This window comes from Hyaena hyaena, unplaced genomic scaffold (assembly GCF_003009895.1).
Source record: "Hyaena hyaena isolate Hyena2069 unplaced genomic scaffold, ASM300989v1 scaffold_87, whole genome shotgun sequence".
Classification (NCBI taxonomy): Eukaryota; Metazoa; Chordata; class Mammalia; order Carnivora; family Hyaenidae; genus Hyaena; species Hyaena hyaena.
The window spans coordinates 925663-940028 of record NW_024080718.1 but is presented as its reverse complement, the minus strand read 5'-3'; the positions used below and the strand labels follow the sequence as shown (position 1 = coordinate 940028).

The following is a 14366-nucleotide window of genomic DNA, read 5'->3' as shown; positions in this document are numbered from 1 at the left end:
ATTTTTCTTGCAGTGGAGCTTGACTTCATTTTGTAAAGATTCTCTTGCCTCCCCTAAATCTATTTAAAAGAAAAAAAAGCAACACTTCCTCTTGCATAAGCCTTATAGTTGTACACGTGACATTTCAAAGTACTTCCACAATTGTTTTTACCTCATAATAGCATAGTGCTTTCACGAGTTTTAAAACACTTTTCATGCGATGGTCCAGCTTAGAGAAAACACACTTTGTTAGGAGCCAGTTGTTCAGAGTTGGAAATAAGCCTTGACCCTTCACCTCTCCAGGGGTAATTGTGTTTTTATAGACTTCAGCAGGGGCTTGAGATAAAGCTGTTCTAGAGCTACCACAGAAATATTTAGAGCCCTCATTTCACGGAATTTTCCCCCCTAAACATTACTTAATGTGGTTGGGTGACCATGTTTCTGGGGTTTTGTTTTTGTTCAATGTGCATATCCTTCAACATCTTCTAAGAGGGCTTTCGAAAATTCACCAAGGAATACTAGGGTAAATATTCAAAAACTCGCTAAGGAATATTAGGCTGTCAGGATATCCCTAAATCGTCTGCCTGTTAGAAATCATGTTATCAGCTGAGGCTTGAAATAAAGAAAGCTAACTTGGAATCCAGCTCCAAATTTAGTAGGTGAGTGATAGAGAAAAATAGAAATGATTAGATATAAGGCCCTCAGTAAGTGTCTCCTGACTCGGAGATTAAATATGATAGAGCCGACTTCGCCCACCAGCTAATCTTACTACCTGGTAGGTACATTCCTCCCTTCTCTTAATCGCCTCCTGGGAGCTGATTCTCTCCTCCGTTTGATCTTATCTTTTCTCCATTTTAAACCTTCCACCAACCATTCAGATCCACGTCTCCCGAAAACCCAAGCCCAGCCTGAGAATGCAGCAAGAGCAGCACCCGCTCTCGAACCTGTTTTCCGTCGCCCTAAACCCACTTCCGGTTTCCGGCCGGCTGGTCCGTCCTCCCTCCCCTTCCGGCCGCAGTCGCACCGGGTCTCTCTTCACGTGACTGCTCGGCGTGCTCCGCCTCCTGGTCCCGGCTCACGTGATCGTGCTAGGGGAGAAAACGCCTGACCCCAGCCCCGGGCCCTTATCCGTGCAATCCCTTTCTTCCTGCGGGTCCTCCGCCTCTTGCCCTTCAGACACCTGCGCGTCCCTCCACTCGGTCCCGGGGCCACACCGGCGCCCTGTCCGCCATGTGGCTCCTGCCTCTGGCCCCAACTGGGCCCCGGCGGGACAACCCCCGTCACCTGCCTTCCTGCAGCCCAGCGCTGCTGCTGCTGCTGGGCAGCTGCCTGGGGGTCCCTGGGGTGGCGGCGGGCTCTCGGAGGCCCAATGTGGTGCTGCTCCTCACCGACGACCAGGACGAAGTGCTCGGCGGCATGGTAACTCTTCTATTTCTGCCCCGCCCCTCCATCTCCCGGGCTGACCCCCCGGTTCCTTGTCGTCTTTCGCCGTCCCCACCCCAGTTCCCTCCGCTGGCTGCCTTCCCCCGGGATAGGTTTGCTTCTGCCACGCCAGACCCCCTTACGCGAGTTTCGGGGCCGCAGGACTCTACTTCCTCTTTCTCCCGCGTCTCTCTCGCGTCTCGTTGAGTAGACACCTGCACGCACCGCACGGAGCTTCTAGTCTGGACCTCGGTGCTGCGGGCTTCGCGTTTATAGCTCAAAATAAACCTGTGGACGCCAGTTAGGGACGGGCTGAACCAACCCGGAGCAGGTGCTGGCCAAAAGCACACAAACTTTTATTGCTCTTCTTTTGCTTTAGAGGATCAGAACCCTCTCTGTGAAGGACCTAGGCCACCTCTGTATTTGTCCCTGTGTACAATGTCTGCGCCTGATATTTATTTCTAAAACAAATGCGGAAATGAACTAATCTGGTAGGTAGGTGGTCGAACTGCTCAGGGTGCCTTTTGCCTCACAGGAATCAAGAAAATTCAATTAGCTTAATTGAACACCTGGCTGATGCATTGGCTACTCCTGTCTGTGTTCCATTTTAAATGCGTTTTGTCACAAGACTTCGTTCTTCCCAGAGTTAATCTTGCTTCTGTAACTTAGAGATCTGGAATTTACGACCTTCAGGAGCATTCACCCAGACCCCTAGTCATTAGAGGCCCCAGAGAGTGGCTTTCCCAAGGCGCTCAGGGCAGAATCCTGATGAGTGCTCTGATCCTGGATATGGCATTTCTCTTATTTATTTATTTTTAAGATCTGCTTTATTTCTTTCTTCCTTTCAGTTCTCTTTTTGCTTTCAGCTAAATGCTGAGACTATGAGAACACTTCAGGCAAGAGGTTCCTAACTTACACTGTGTGGGAACTCCCTACCTCACTGTCCTTCGGACTGCTGACTGCAACCCATAAGTGAGTTGTGAAATCAGTTTAGTGAGTAGCTACCAGCATTTTTACTTTCCTGTGGAATAAAGTAGAATAGAAAATGTCGGTGTGGCCTGTGTGGCAAAGGTTCACAGATCTATATGTGTATTTCTGGGTTATGAATTAAGATGTTATTTCTTACCCAGGGCTGCATTCGTGACTATGAGAATCTTTCCTAGTTGATGTTTAAGATACTTGCATTTTGACTTCTACACTTCTTTCTGCCACATATGCCTCATTGCCTTTTAGTTTCCACTCAGTCACATTGACATTGAAGAGTCTTGACTTAATTGCCCTCCTGGAATTTACTTTGTTCTTTTCATTCCAACCACTGCTCTTACCGTCCTCACAAAATTCCCTTTAAAAAAAGTTTTTTGTAGCCTTGAAAAGTATTTTATCTAGGAGCACCTGTGTGGCTCAGTTGGTTAAGCGTCTGAATCTTGATTTGGGGTCACGTCACGATCTCACATTTCCTGAGATCCAGCCCCAATATCAGGTTCTGTGCTATCAGCGCTGAGCCTGCTTTGGATTCACTTTCTCCCTCTCTCTCTCTCTGCCCTTCTCATACACGCTCTTGTGTGTTTGCGTGCACATTCTCTCTCTTTCAAAATAAATAAAAATTTTTAAATGTTTTGTCTAAAAACAGCAAGCCGTCTCTATCAACAATTGGTAATAGCGTAGTGACTAAAACAATTAAAAAGTCGAGCTTTCACATCTCTTTTGAAAACAAAACTTTACCACTGAAATGTAAGGTGTTCAAAATTGAGTGTCTTAATTCTTAGGGACCACAGATATGGTCTGTATATATTTGAGTTCTCTTCAATTGTGAACTCAATTGTGTTCATTGTATTTGCTTCTTTAAACCAGTAGCAGATTCTTTTTATAGGTGTCTATACTAGAGAGACAAGCCAAAATTGAGTGGAGGGCACAAGACAAATTTAGTACTTCCAACTCCGTGGGGTTTTCTGGGTTCTTTTAGCCTTTTTTCAGGATATTCTACCACTGGTTGTCAAACAGGACTTGAAGGGAAAGCCCTAAGACAGTAGCAGCATTTGAAAATCTACCGGGAGCCAGTTAGAGTGTGAAGTATTAAACTTGTGCTTCAATCATTATAGGAATCCTCTACTGTAGGTGTTGTCCTTTCCTTAAATAAGAGGAAACTAGAACTGAGAGGGGGTTAAGTAACTTGGCCAAAGTTCATATAGCTTATAGCTAAAAAGGGGCAAAATCTGGTGTATTATCTCAGAGCCCCATTTTTCTCCTATTCTAGAACACTGTGATAATCGTGACTTACCAGATGCCCTTCGACATACCCACATCAGCATAGACACTTATACCACAGATAAGAGTTGCTTTAGATGATACTGAGGGACACCACTGGGGTCACGGAAATCCTTAATTTCCATGAAATTCGCTGTATTCTGTGGACAGAGTGAGGTCTCTGACCCAAAAACGATTATGAATTGCTGCCACGGTTGACAAAATAAACAGTAGTCCAGTCCACGAGACTAGCTCAGGTCAAAGATTATAGCACCTGTGTGATTGTTTCACGTAGAATCTTTCAGTCATCTTTGAAATCATCTTTTCTGCATCATCTGTAACATTTCACTTTATTTTTTTACAGGTGTCATCTGTGGGACTTTGGGTTTTTTGCTTAGGGAACAGTTCCTATTTCTTGATTTTACTTGGCTGTTCTTATACTGTGATGGACACACTGTTCTTCATAGAAGCACAGGTTACTCTTTAAAATCACTCACTCTAGAAAAGGTGACACTTGGTCAGCACTTCAAAGAAATCAAGGAAGGAGCCATGATGAATGTAGGAGACAACGTCACGTGTTTGAAGCAAAGTGGTCTTTAAAAGTGGTTGTTTAAAGAAAACTCAGCCACAGATTTTTTAGAATTGTTAAACCTTTATTTCAGAGCAGCTATACACAGGAACCAAGAAAGTAAATGACTCCTTGGGATTTTTATGGAAGGGATTTGCTTTGGATGAGTTAAAGTATTACACATTTACCCATATACTGGCATAAGATTGGCTGCTGCTTAAACAGTGTTGTACATCCGGGGCACCTGGGTGACTCAGTGGATTGAGCATCCGACTTTGGTTCAGGTCATTATCTCACTGTTCCTGAGTTCGAGCCCCGCATCAGGCTCTATGCTGACAGCTCAGACCCTGGAGCCTTTTTGGATTCTGTGTCTCCCTCTCTGTCTCTGCCCCTCTCCCACTTGTGTTTCTCTCTCTCTCTCTCTCTCTCTCTCTCTCTCTCTCAAAAATGAATAAACATTAAAAAAAAAAAAGTATTGTACATCCAGTACATCCGAAAATAAGTATTGACCAGCCTTCCAGCTGTCTTTTCTTACATTTTAAGGTTCTATTTTAGTATTCAGATTAGCATGGACGCACTTCTTCAATACAGTGTGGTTTCTTGTTAGGATTTGTTTGGGGCACCTGGGTGGCTTAGTTAAGTATCTGACTCTTGATTTCAGTTCAGGTCATGATACCAGTTTGTGAGTTCGAGCCCTGCATGGGGCTCTGTGGTGACTCTACAGAACCTGATTGGGATTCTTTCTCAGTCTCTCTGCCCCTCCCTGCTCACACTCTCTCTTTCAAAAAAAAAAAAAAAAAAAATTAAAAAAAAACCGCTTTGTTTGATTGAGCACAGATTATGGTTATCACTGTACTGGTGTTAGCAGTATAAAAATTATGGTCATTAATATAAATCTCTTCCACTAGAATCTGTGTTCCTGTGCAGCCCTGCATCATCCGCTGGCACTCGCCTGACGCTTTGACCTTGTCTAACATCACAGTCTCCTTCACTTGCTGTGCTGCTTCTGCCACATTCGCCTTCTTTCCATTCCTCAGTGTGCCTCTTTCCTTCTCTGGCAGCCCACATCCTTGCTATTCACTCAGCCTGGAAACACCTTCTGGAACTTTGCCTGGCTGACCTCCTTGTCATGTGACGCTGAGTACCAAAGCTACCTGCTGAATGAGGCTTCTCCTGACCACCCATCTAAAGTAGTTTCCCCTTTTCCTCCCACCAGCTGTAAGCACATCATCCTGATATATTCTGCTCGCAGTGCTTTTCACTGCGAAAAATGATTGTTTACCTGTTAGTTTAAGTCCCTGAGCACAAAGGTCATGAGGGCAAGGACCTTCTGTCTTTTATCCGTCATTGCCTAGATCAGAGCCTGACACATGTTAAGTGTTTTGAGAAGTAGGCTATAGTCACACAGTGTAGGGGCACGTGGGTGGCTCAGTTAGTTAAGCATCTGATTCAATTTCAACTCAGGTTGTGAGGTCAAGCCCTGTGTCAGGCTCTGTGCTGGGTGTGGAGCCTACTTGGGATTCTCCTTCTATCTCTGCCCCTCTGCTGTACGCACACATGTGCACTGTCTCTCAAAAAAAGTAAAATAAAATCACACAGTATAGTCTTCACTATCAATCAGATACTTTTCAGTAGTTTTGCATGTTTACCAGACAGTTTGAGGATTAAGTCCCATGTAATCAACTCACATAGTCCTTTTCCCCACTTTGTATTCTCATTTCCCCTCCCTGTGTCATCATAATGCAGATTTTTCATCAAACCCGCGTTTCATTCAGCCCAGTATTCTTTACCTAAAGGTAACACCCAGTGATGTTCTGTGGGAGACCATAATGGGTGACGTTGCCTCTGAAGATTAGTGAAGACCTTACATACCTATAACATTTTCTGGGAATCGATTATGGATCTACTCGTGAAATTATGGAAGTCTTCTTGAATAAGTTAGGATTCTCATCCTTTTGAGCTTACGGGTTCCTTAGATTTTTTACTATCTATCTAAATCAGCGGGAAAGAGTGATTAGTACAGCATTGTAAACAAGACCCTTGTTAACATATTTAGATTAAGAAATTATTACACATTAATATACTTAAAAATGCACAGAATATGGTCTTACATTTAAAAAGTACTTCAAAATCATAAACTGATTCATATAATACAACTAAATGGAGCCTCTTCAGTTGTCTTTTCCTTTTGTCTGGAATCCGAATAAAGATTGTTAGTGTTCCATTTATTTGTATTTAAATGACCTACTTTTTTTTTTTATGATTTGCCTTCATTTTATTTTTTATTTTTATTTTTTTTACAAATAGTTTATTGTCAAATTAGTTTCTACATAACACTCAGTGCTCATCCCCAAAGTGCCCTCCTCCATGCCCATCCCCCCCTCCCCCCCACATCCATCAGTCCTCAGTTTTTGTCAGCATTCAAGAGTCTCTCATGGTTTGCCTCTCTCCCTTTCCCCCACCATTATTTCCCCCTTTCTTCTCCCCCTTGTTCCTCCGTCAAGTTCCTCCTAATCCTCCTATACGTGCAAACATATGTTATTTGTAAATGACCTACTTTTATCCTCACTCTAGGATTTGAGATTAACTGTTGTCTCTACCATTTGCCACCTAGTTCAAGTCCTTACTTGGGCTCCACCACTGAATGTGTGATATTTGAGTCCTCTTCTGGGCCTCAGGGCTTTATCTGGCTTTTAGAACCTACGTGTTATTTCTCTTTTAAAGGGTGGAAGGCTCCTTTTATATCCTATCCCACAGCCTGCTTCTAAAGGTGAATTAATGGAGATCTGCCCTATCTATCTTGGAAGGGGGCTGGTAATGAATGAGAACACTGAAATTTCATCACCTTGAAATCAGCATTGTTAGGATAATGCTGTCAGCTGTGAACTTTCCCTTCCTGCAAGCATTAGGACCCTTTTGCAGGGGACGTAACTGAACCTGTTTGGTTCATCTCAAGAATCACACAGGAATCTTCTGGTGGTTTCTTAGTGTCTGATGGAGCCGATCATTGCGAGTAAGATGCAAAAACATGAGTTTTGGTCTGAGTGTTTTTGTTTATTGGAGGAAATGGTTTAACAGGTAATTATTTACTTTGCAGACACCACTAAAAAAAACCAAGGCTCTCATTGGAGAAATGGGGATGACCTTCTCCAGTGCTGTAAGTTTTGAATTTAGATTTGTGAGACTTTTTTTTCATGTTCTAAGAAGAAACACTCTCTTTTGGGAAATCTAGTGTAATCTACATGGTTTTTTTCCTAGTTAGATGCCTGATTTAAAGGGAGAACCTTATTTAATGTGACTTAAATTCTTTTAATTGAAGCATTACTTTTTACTAATTGAACATTAATTGTAGGTATTTTCTAAGCCAGTTTGGTCTGTAGCTCAGAACTAAAGAATTTCATTTTAAAACCTTACTGTTTGAAGTTTGAAAATGGATCTTAAGAATCCTGTAACATTCATGCTGCGTAAATTGCTTTGTGTTAAATGCTCGCCAGCCACATTACGAAGTCCAGTTAACCTGGATAATCAAACCTGAGAAAGATAATAGCAACCAAACCAAGCTAACATCTGTGTGTGTATGTATATTCACCTATGTGTATATGTAAAACATAAGCATATATGTATATATAAACATAGATATAAAAGTCCATAATAAAATCAAAATTCAGGAACCATGCACATAACCAAATAAGTAGTAGTCTAGCTTAACAGGAAATCCATTAAACACCAGGATAGTGTTGGGCTTAAGAGCAGAGAGTCTAGAGCTGGATCACCTAGTTTGAATGCCATCTCTGCCTGTTTTCTAACTGTGACCTTGGGCAAGGTTCTGGCCCTTGGCTTCCCCATTTGTAAATAAGGGTACTGAAACCTATCTCAGGGTCTTTGTGATGTTAAATGAGTTAGTACATGTAAAGCAAGCACTTCTGTCAGCACCCGACTCATAGGAAGTACCACAGAGTGGGGGTTATTACACTGTCCACCAACAAGACCGTCAGTTGAAAGATGAAAAATGTGATGTTCATCTTAATAGATGTTTGAAAGTCCTCTGAAATTTTAGCATCCTTTCCTGGTAGTTTATTACACTGATAAATGCATCCTTCCTATGAGGAGTATTTCGAACAAGTAGCATACCAGTTGAGGTGAAAGACTCAGGGCATTGCTGTCAGGAATGAGACAAGGGTGTACTACTTGCCACTTAATGCCGTTCTGACCTGTCTAGTCGTTGGCATCCTGCAGAATTAATTGGAAAATTGGAAAAGACAAAATTGTTATTTCCACTTTTTTGGATTTTTTACCTAGAAAACCTGGAACTGTTGGAAAACTTTTTAAATTAATAGAGTTTAGTAAAGTATAATGAAAAAATAAAAATAATTTTTCTTCCATATAACCAGTTAGAGGAGAAGTACCAAGGAGGAGAGAGAAAAGATCCCATTCATATACCAGTATCTAGGAATAGCTGGTGGTAGCCAGTAATAGTTAAGACCTATATAAATAAAGGTACAGAACTTTGTGAGTGAGTTAACAAAGATATTTAATACGTAGATACACCCCTCATTTTTGGTGGGAAGACATAAGATTAGTTTATTCTGATCCGAATCCCAACACAATTTTTTTTAGGCCGAATAATGTGATTCCAGATTTATCTGGAATTATAAGTAGGTTAGAACAATCAAGGTAATTTCTTAAAGGAAGAAATTCCTCTTCTAGATAATAAAATATGAAGTTACAATGTGACATCGGCCAAAAAATAGGTCAGCAAACAAAGATGGGAAAGGAATCCAAGGGTTGCCAATGTAAAAATTACAGAAGACAAATATCTAACAAAATTAAAAAGCAGAAGTGAAAAGTGGCCAGCTTGTAATGTGATTGAATCCTTCCTCAACTCAAATTTTTATGTAACAAGAAGCTGATGCCCCAGGAGGAAAAAAATGTACAAAGCACGTGAACAAATCGTCCACATAAACAGAGTTGGTCAGTATGTATGTGGAGAATGTTCATCCTCGCCAGTATTTAAAAATGCCAAATCCAATTTGAAAGGCCAGAGAAATTCTAAGTATTTAAAAGGGATAATATGTAATTTTGACAAGGGTGTGCTTGAATGAGCATTCCTTCCCTGCTGTTGCTAGTATAAACTAGTATTACTCTCTAAAGTGGCTTGGTGATGTGTACTAAGGCCTATACAATTATCAGGTAGAATGGGCTAAATTTATTGATGATAGAAACTAATAGAAATACAATTAGAGTAGAAAAACTATGTCCAGTGTCTTCAGTGATACAGGAAGTATATAAAACTACAGATATACTGAAAAGTAGCTGGGAGGTACAGGTTCACATTAGATTCAAGTGGTATTCTTTATCTTTGGTTAAGACCTAGCTCCAACCATGTAAATATGCCTTTGGCAGATGAGATTAGAACCACTGTTTTTCTGCAGAAAGAATCCAGTTGCAACATAAATTTGTTTTCTTGGTCTGTATTATCTGATTTACTGTCTCCACTATGTAACTTAAAGCAGCTCTGAAGTGTGTCATGTGTTTTAAAACAACAACAACAAAAAAAACCACCCTCTATTCCATGGGAAACTAGAAATTCAAAGTTAGAGTATTGAGTAGCTTTCTTTATTCTCTTTAGAAATGATGAGAAATCCATCTTTCCGGTGTAACTGGGTTTTTTGCTTCTGTTCCCTTTGTAGTATGTGCCAAGTGCTCTCTGCTGCCCGAGCAGAGCCAGCATCTTGACAGGGAAGTACCCACATAACCATCACGTTGTGAACAACACTTTGGAGGGAAACTGCAGTAGTAAGTCTTGGCAGAAGATGCAAGAACCAAATACGTTCCCAGCAATTCTCAGATCAGTTTGTGGTTATCAGACCTTTTTCGCAGGGAAGTACTTAAATGAGGTATGTTAAATAATCTGATTATTCCTCAAAAAAAAAAGCCTTACCGATGTGAATTAATGTAATTCATGTTAATTGTTTTTTAATTAGTATCCATTTTAGTCACATTGAAATGTTTTGGGTATATGTTTTCTCCTGATCTGCCCATTAAACAAGAATTTACTTACATGAACATATTTATTTGATTTAGGTTCTATAGTTATTCTTTCCTTTTTTTTTTTTCTTTTTTTAAAGTGTGTTTATTTAGAGAGAGAGCGCAGGGGTGGGGCAGAGAGGAGAGATTGAATCCCAAGCAGTCTCCACCCTGCCAGCACAGAGCCCAGTGCAGGGCTTAAACTCAAAAACCTGAAATCATGACCTGAGCTGAAATCAAGAGCCGGAGGCGTGACCAACTGAGCCACCCCGGTGCTTCAATTATTCTTCCTTTAAGTAGCCTGATAGCATTTATTTAAAAACTGTCCTATGACTGCTGCTATCTGATGCATCTTCCCCTTTTTCTTCAAGAATTTTGCTTGTCCTGTGACTGTTTGTCATCTTTGTTTACATTTTTCCTTTATCAAGATCAGAGTGAAGAATTTTTTCCTTCTGCCATTTTTCCTGCATTGTAACAACTTAAGACTTAACCCATTTTCTAACCTGAAAAAGGAACAAAATATGGAGAGATCAGTAATGAAGGGGAAGGAAGCACACAGAGCCTCGGATATTCAGGCCATGGAAGCATATGACTGTGCGGTTGTATGCTGGCCTCTTGTGTGCCTGGATGGAGAGACACCCAGTTTCTCATGGCCCCCACATTTGCCACATTGGCCGTAGCTCTATTCAGAGTTCACACTTTTTTTTTTTTAATTTTTGTAATGTTTTATTTATTTCTAGGAGAGAGAGAGAGACAGCGTGAGCAGGGGAGGGTCAGAGAGAGAGGGAGTCACAGACTGAAACAGGCTCCAGGCTCTGAGCTGGCAGTCAGCACAGAGCCCGACGCGGGGCTCGAACCCATGAACCACGAGATCATGACCTAAGCGAAAGTCGGACGCTTAACCGACTAAGCCACCCAGGCGCCCCCAGAGTTCACACTTAAAGGAAATAGTTTATGTGAGAGAGTTTGGGTTATTTTTTCTAGTAAAATTGGGGATGCGAGACAAAGAAAAAAATGTACATTTTCTTAAACACTTTATCCATGGTTGCTGGAGATCCTAATATCTTATCTGAATTTTCTCTTCATTCTTTCCCTCCCCACAATAATTTGGAGAATTTGCAACCTTGTGAGTTTGAAAGAAGAGTCAGTTTGAAAAGAACCATGATAAATAATTACAGATACCACGTTCTTGCGATAAGGCTGTGGGTCATAAACAGAAAATGTACTACTTTGCATATCTAAGATCATGAAATCTACATATAAAATTAGGAGAAATTCATTAAAATATGAAGATTTCTTGGGGCGCCTGGGTGGCTCAGTCGGTTAAGCATCTGACTCTTGGTTTTGACTCAGGTCGTGATCTCACAGTTTGTTGGATTGACTCACCAGTGCAGAGCCTGCTTGGAATATTCTCTCTCTCTCTCTCTCTCTCTCTCTCTCTCAAATAAATAAATGAACTTTTTTTTTAAAAATACAAAGATTTCTCAAGGATTCTTCCTTAAGTGGGCAATACTAAACCTTGTCGAGATTAAATAGGATGGTTCTATGGTCAGTTATTCATCTCCTCAAATCAGTTGAGCTCTGAAAGTAGATTTCATCATCAGGACGACTGAAGCTATAGGATGAGAGATCATAATATGATTCTGGCCCTTGTGAGCCACAAGGTTAGTTGGGAGTATTCAGTCTATGCCATCAGTAGCTCAGGAAATGAATCCTGTGACCTAAGCTACGTGGACTTTTTCTAGAAAGGGCCAGAAGTAAATATTTTAGGCTCTGCAGGCAATGTCTCCTTTGTGATGACATCCTTACCTATGGAGGGTACTTTTCCAGGCCCCAGGGGATGCTTGAAACTATGGGTAGTACTGAACCCTATATCTACTATGTTTTTACCCATACATATGTACCTGTGATAAAGTTTAATTTATAATTAGGCACAGTAACAGATTAGTAGCAACTAAAGTAAAATATAACAGTTGTAACAATATAACGCAATAAAAGTTATGTGAAAATGGTCTCTCTAAAAATATCTTATCACGCTGTACTTACCCTTCTGGTGATGATTTGAGATCGTAGAATACATACATGATGGGGTGAAGTGAGGTGAATGACTTAGGCATTGTGACATAGTGTTAGGCTGCTGCTGACCTTCTGATAGAAGGAGGATTATCTGCTTTGGGGCTACTGTTGGTAACAGGTAACTGAAACCACGGAAAGTGAAACTGCAAATGGAGGGGGACTTCTGTATTTGACTGTGCCGTTGTAGCATGAAAGCAGCCACAGACATTATAAAAATCAACAGTGAGTGCAGCTGTGTTCCAATAAAACTTCATTATCACTGACATTTTAGTTTCGTGTAACTCACATGTCACAGAATACTCCTTTATTCTTTGTTGTTTGTATTTTTTAATGGTTGGGGAAAACCTCTCAGTTTGCTGATCATATAAAACAGTTGGCAGGTTAGATCTGGCGTACTGGCCGTTAGTTTGCAACCTCTTGCTTCTCAAGTTCTTAGGATTCTAGTGTTTTTTACTTTTTGACTGGTTTATATGTTTGGGAAAATTGAGCATTTGCCATGTTTCAATTTTTATGTTTGTTTGTTTTTGAGAGAGAGAGAGTGTCAAGTTGGGGAGCAGCAGAGAGGGGGAGACACAGTATCCGAAACAGGCTCCAGGCTCTGAGCTGTCAGCACAGAGCCTGATGCAGGGCTTGAACTCACAAACCGTGAGATCATGACCTGAGCTGATCTGAAGTCAGACACTTAACTGACTGAGCCACCTGGGCACCTCACATCTACCATATTTCAGACACTGATCTAAAAAGATTCTAGGGACGCCTGGGTGGCTCAGGTAGTTAAGTGACCGACTTATGTCGGTCATGGCTTAAGTCGTGATCTCACGGTTCGTGAATGCAAGCCCCATATCAGGCTCTGTGCTGACAGCAGGGAGCCTGGAGCTTGTTTCAGATTCAGCGTCTCCCTCTTTCTCTGTGTCCCTCCCCTGGTGGCACACATGCACTCTCTCTAGTAAATAAACACTTAAAAAATTTAATAAAATTGAATGTGCCCATCTTCAGAAAAATTAAAATAGAATAAAAAGATTCTAAAAATGTCCTCTTTTTTTTTTAATTTTTTTAATGTTTTATTTATTTCTGAGAGAGAGACAGAGAGAGTAAGTAGGAGAGGGTCAGAGAGAGAGGGAGATACAGAACCTGAAGCAGGCTCCAGGCTCTGAGCTGTCAGCACAGAGCCCGACACGGGACTCAAACCCACGAACCGTGAGATCATGACCTGAGCTGAAGTCGGACGCTTATCCGACTGAGCCACCCAGGTGCCCTTAAAAGTGTCCTCTTTCTGATCTGGTCGTGTCTAAGGATTTCTGATGCCCTGCTTGTCTTGTGTTTTAGTATGGAGCCCCCGATGCAGGTGGACTAGAGCATGTTCCTCTGGGTTGGAGTTACTGGTATGCCTTGGTGAGTGGTTACTGACATCAGTGATGATCACACACAGCCCTACAGATGTGAAATGTATTTACTCTTTAATTTAGTTCTGATTTTTCACATGAATTGCTTTGTGTTTATGATTAGCTGTTTTATCTCCTTAAAAGAAAGTCTGTTGATTACAAGTCACTCCCTTGCAGGATATTTCTTCTGCATCACACAAAATTTAACTACATTTTGCTGTTCTGTCTGATCTACTTGTGGCATTTTAAACTACGACGTATTATTGAAACTATGTTAGTAGTTATTTAATAAAACTTCAGTCAGCGAATCCAATTCAGTATTGACTTGAGCAATTACTTTTTTTTTTTTTGATGTCTTATCGCTACTGAAACAGTATAGTTTAGCCTAACATGATTTCTGACTTTCATTTGGTGTGCTGACCTCATAACAACTTTTACTTTCCTGTCAAATAGGAAAAGAATTCTAAATACTATAATTATACCCTCTCTATCAATGGGAAGGCACGAAAGCATGGTGAAAACTACAGTGTGGACTACCTGACAGATGTCCTGGTGAGTTACTGAAGCTCTGTCCTCGCAGGTTTAGCTCACGATTGATTAAAGGTTCTGCCTAGGAAACCTTTGGATTTGGTCATATTGAGTAACGGGAATGAATAATAACTTCATTT

At 41.2% G+C, this 14366-nt stretch overlaps 1 protein-coding gene across 1 annotated transcript in view; it reads left to right on the top strand.

The window, feature by feature from the left end:
• The first annotated feature begins 1051 nt into the window (after positions 1-1051).
• Positions 1052-14366, top strand: part of GNS (glucosamine (N-acetyl)-6-sulfatase) — a 53269-nt gene continuing 39954 nt past the window's right edge. Inside the window, exons 1-5 of the mRNA XM_039234280.1 lie at positions 1052-1398; positions 7311-7370; positions 9904-10110; positions 13643-13708; positions 14152-14250. Coding sequence (XP_039090211.1) covers positions 1210-1398; positions 7311-7370; positions 9904-10110; positions 13643-13708; positions 14152-14250 — 621 coding nt within the window. The 5' untranslated portion in view covers positions 1052-1209. The remainder of the gene's footprint in view (positions 1399-7310; positions 7371-9903; positions 10111-13642; positions 13709-14151; positions 14251-14366) is intronic.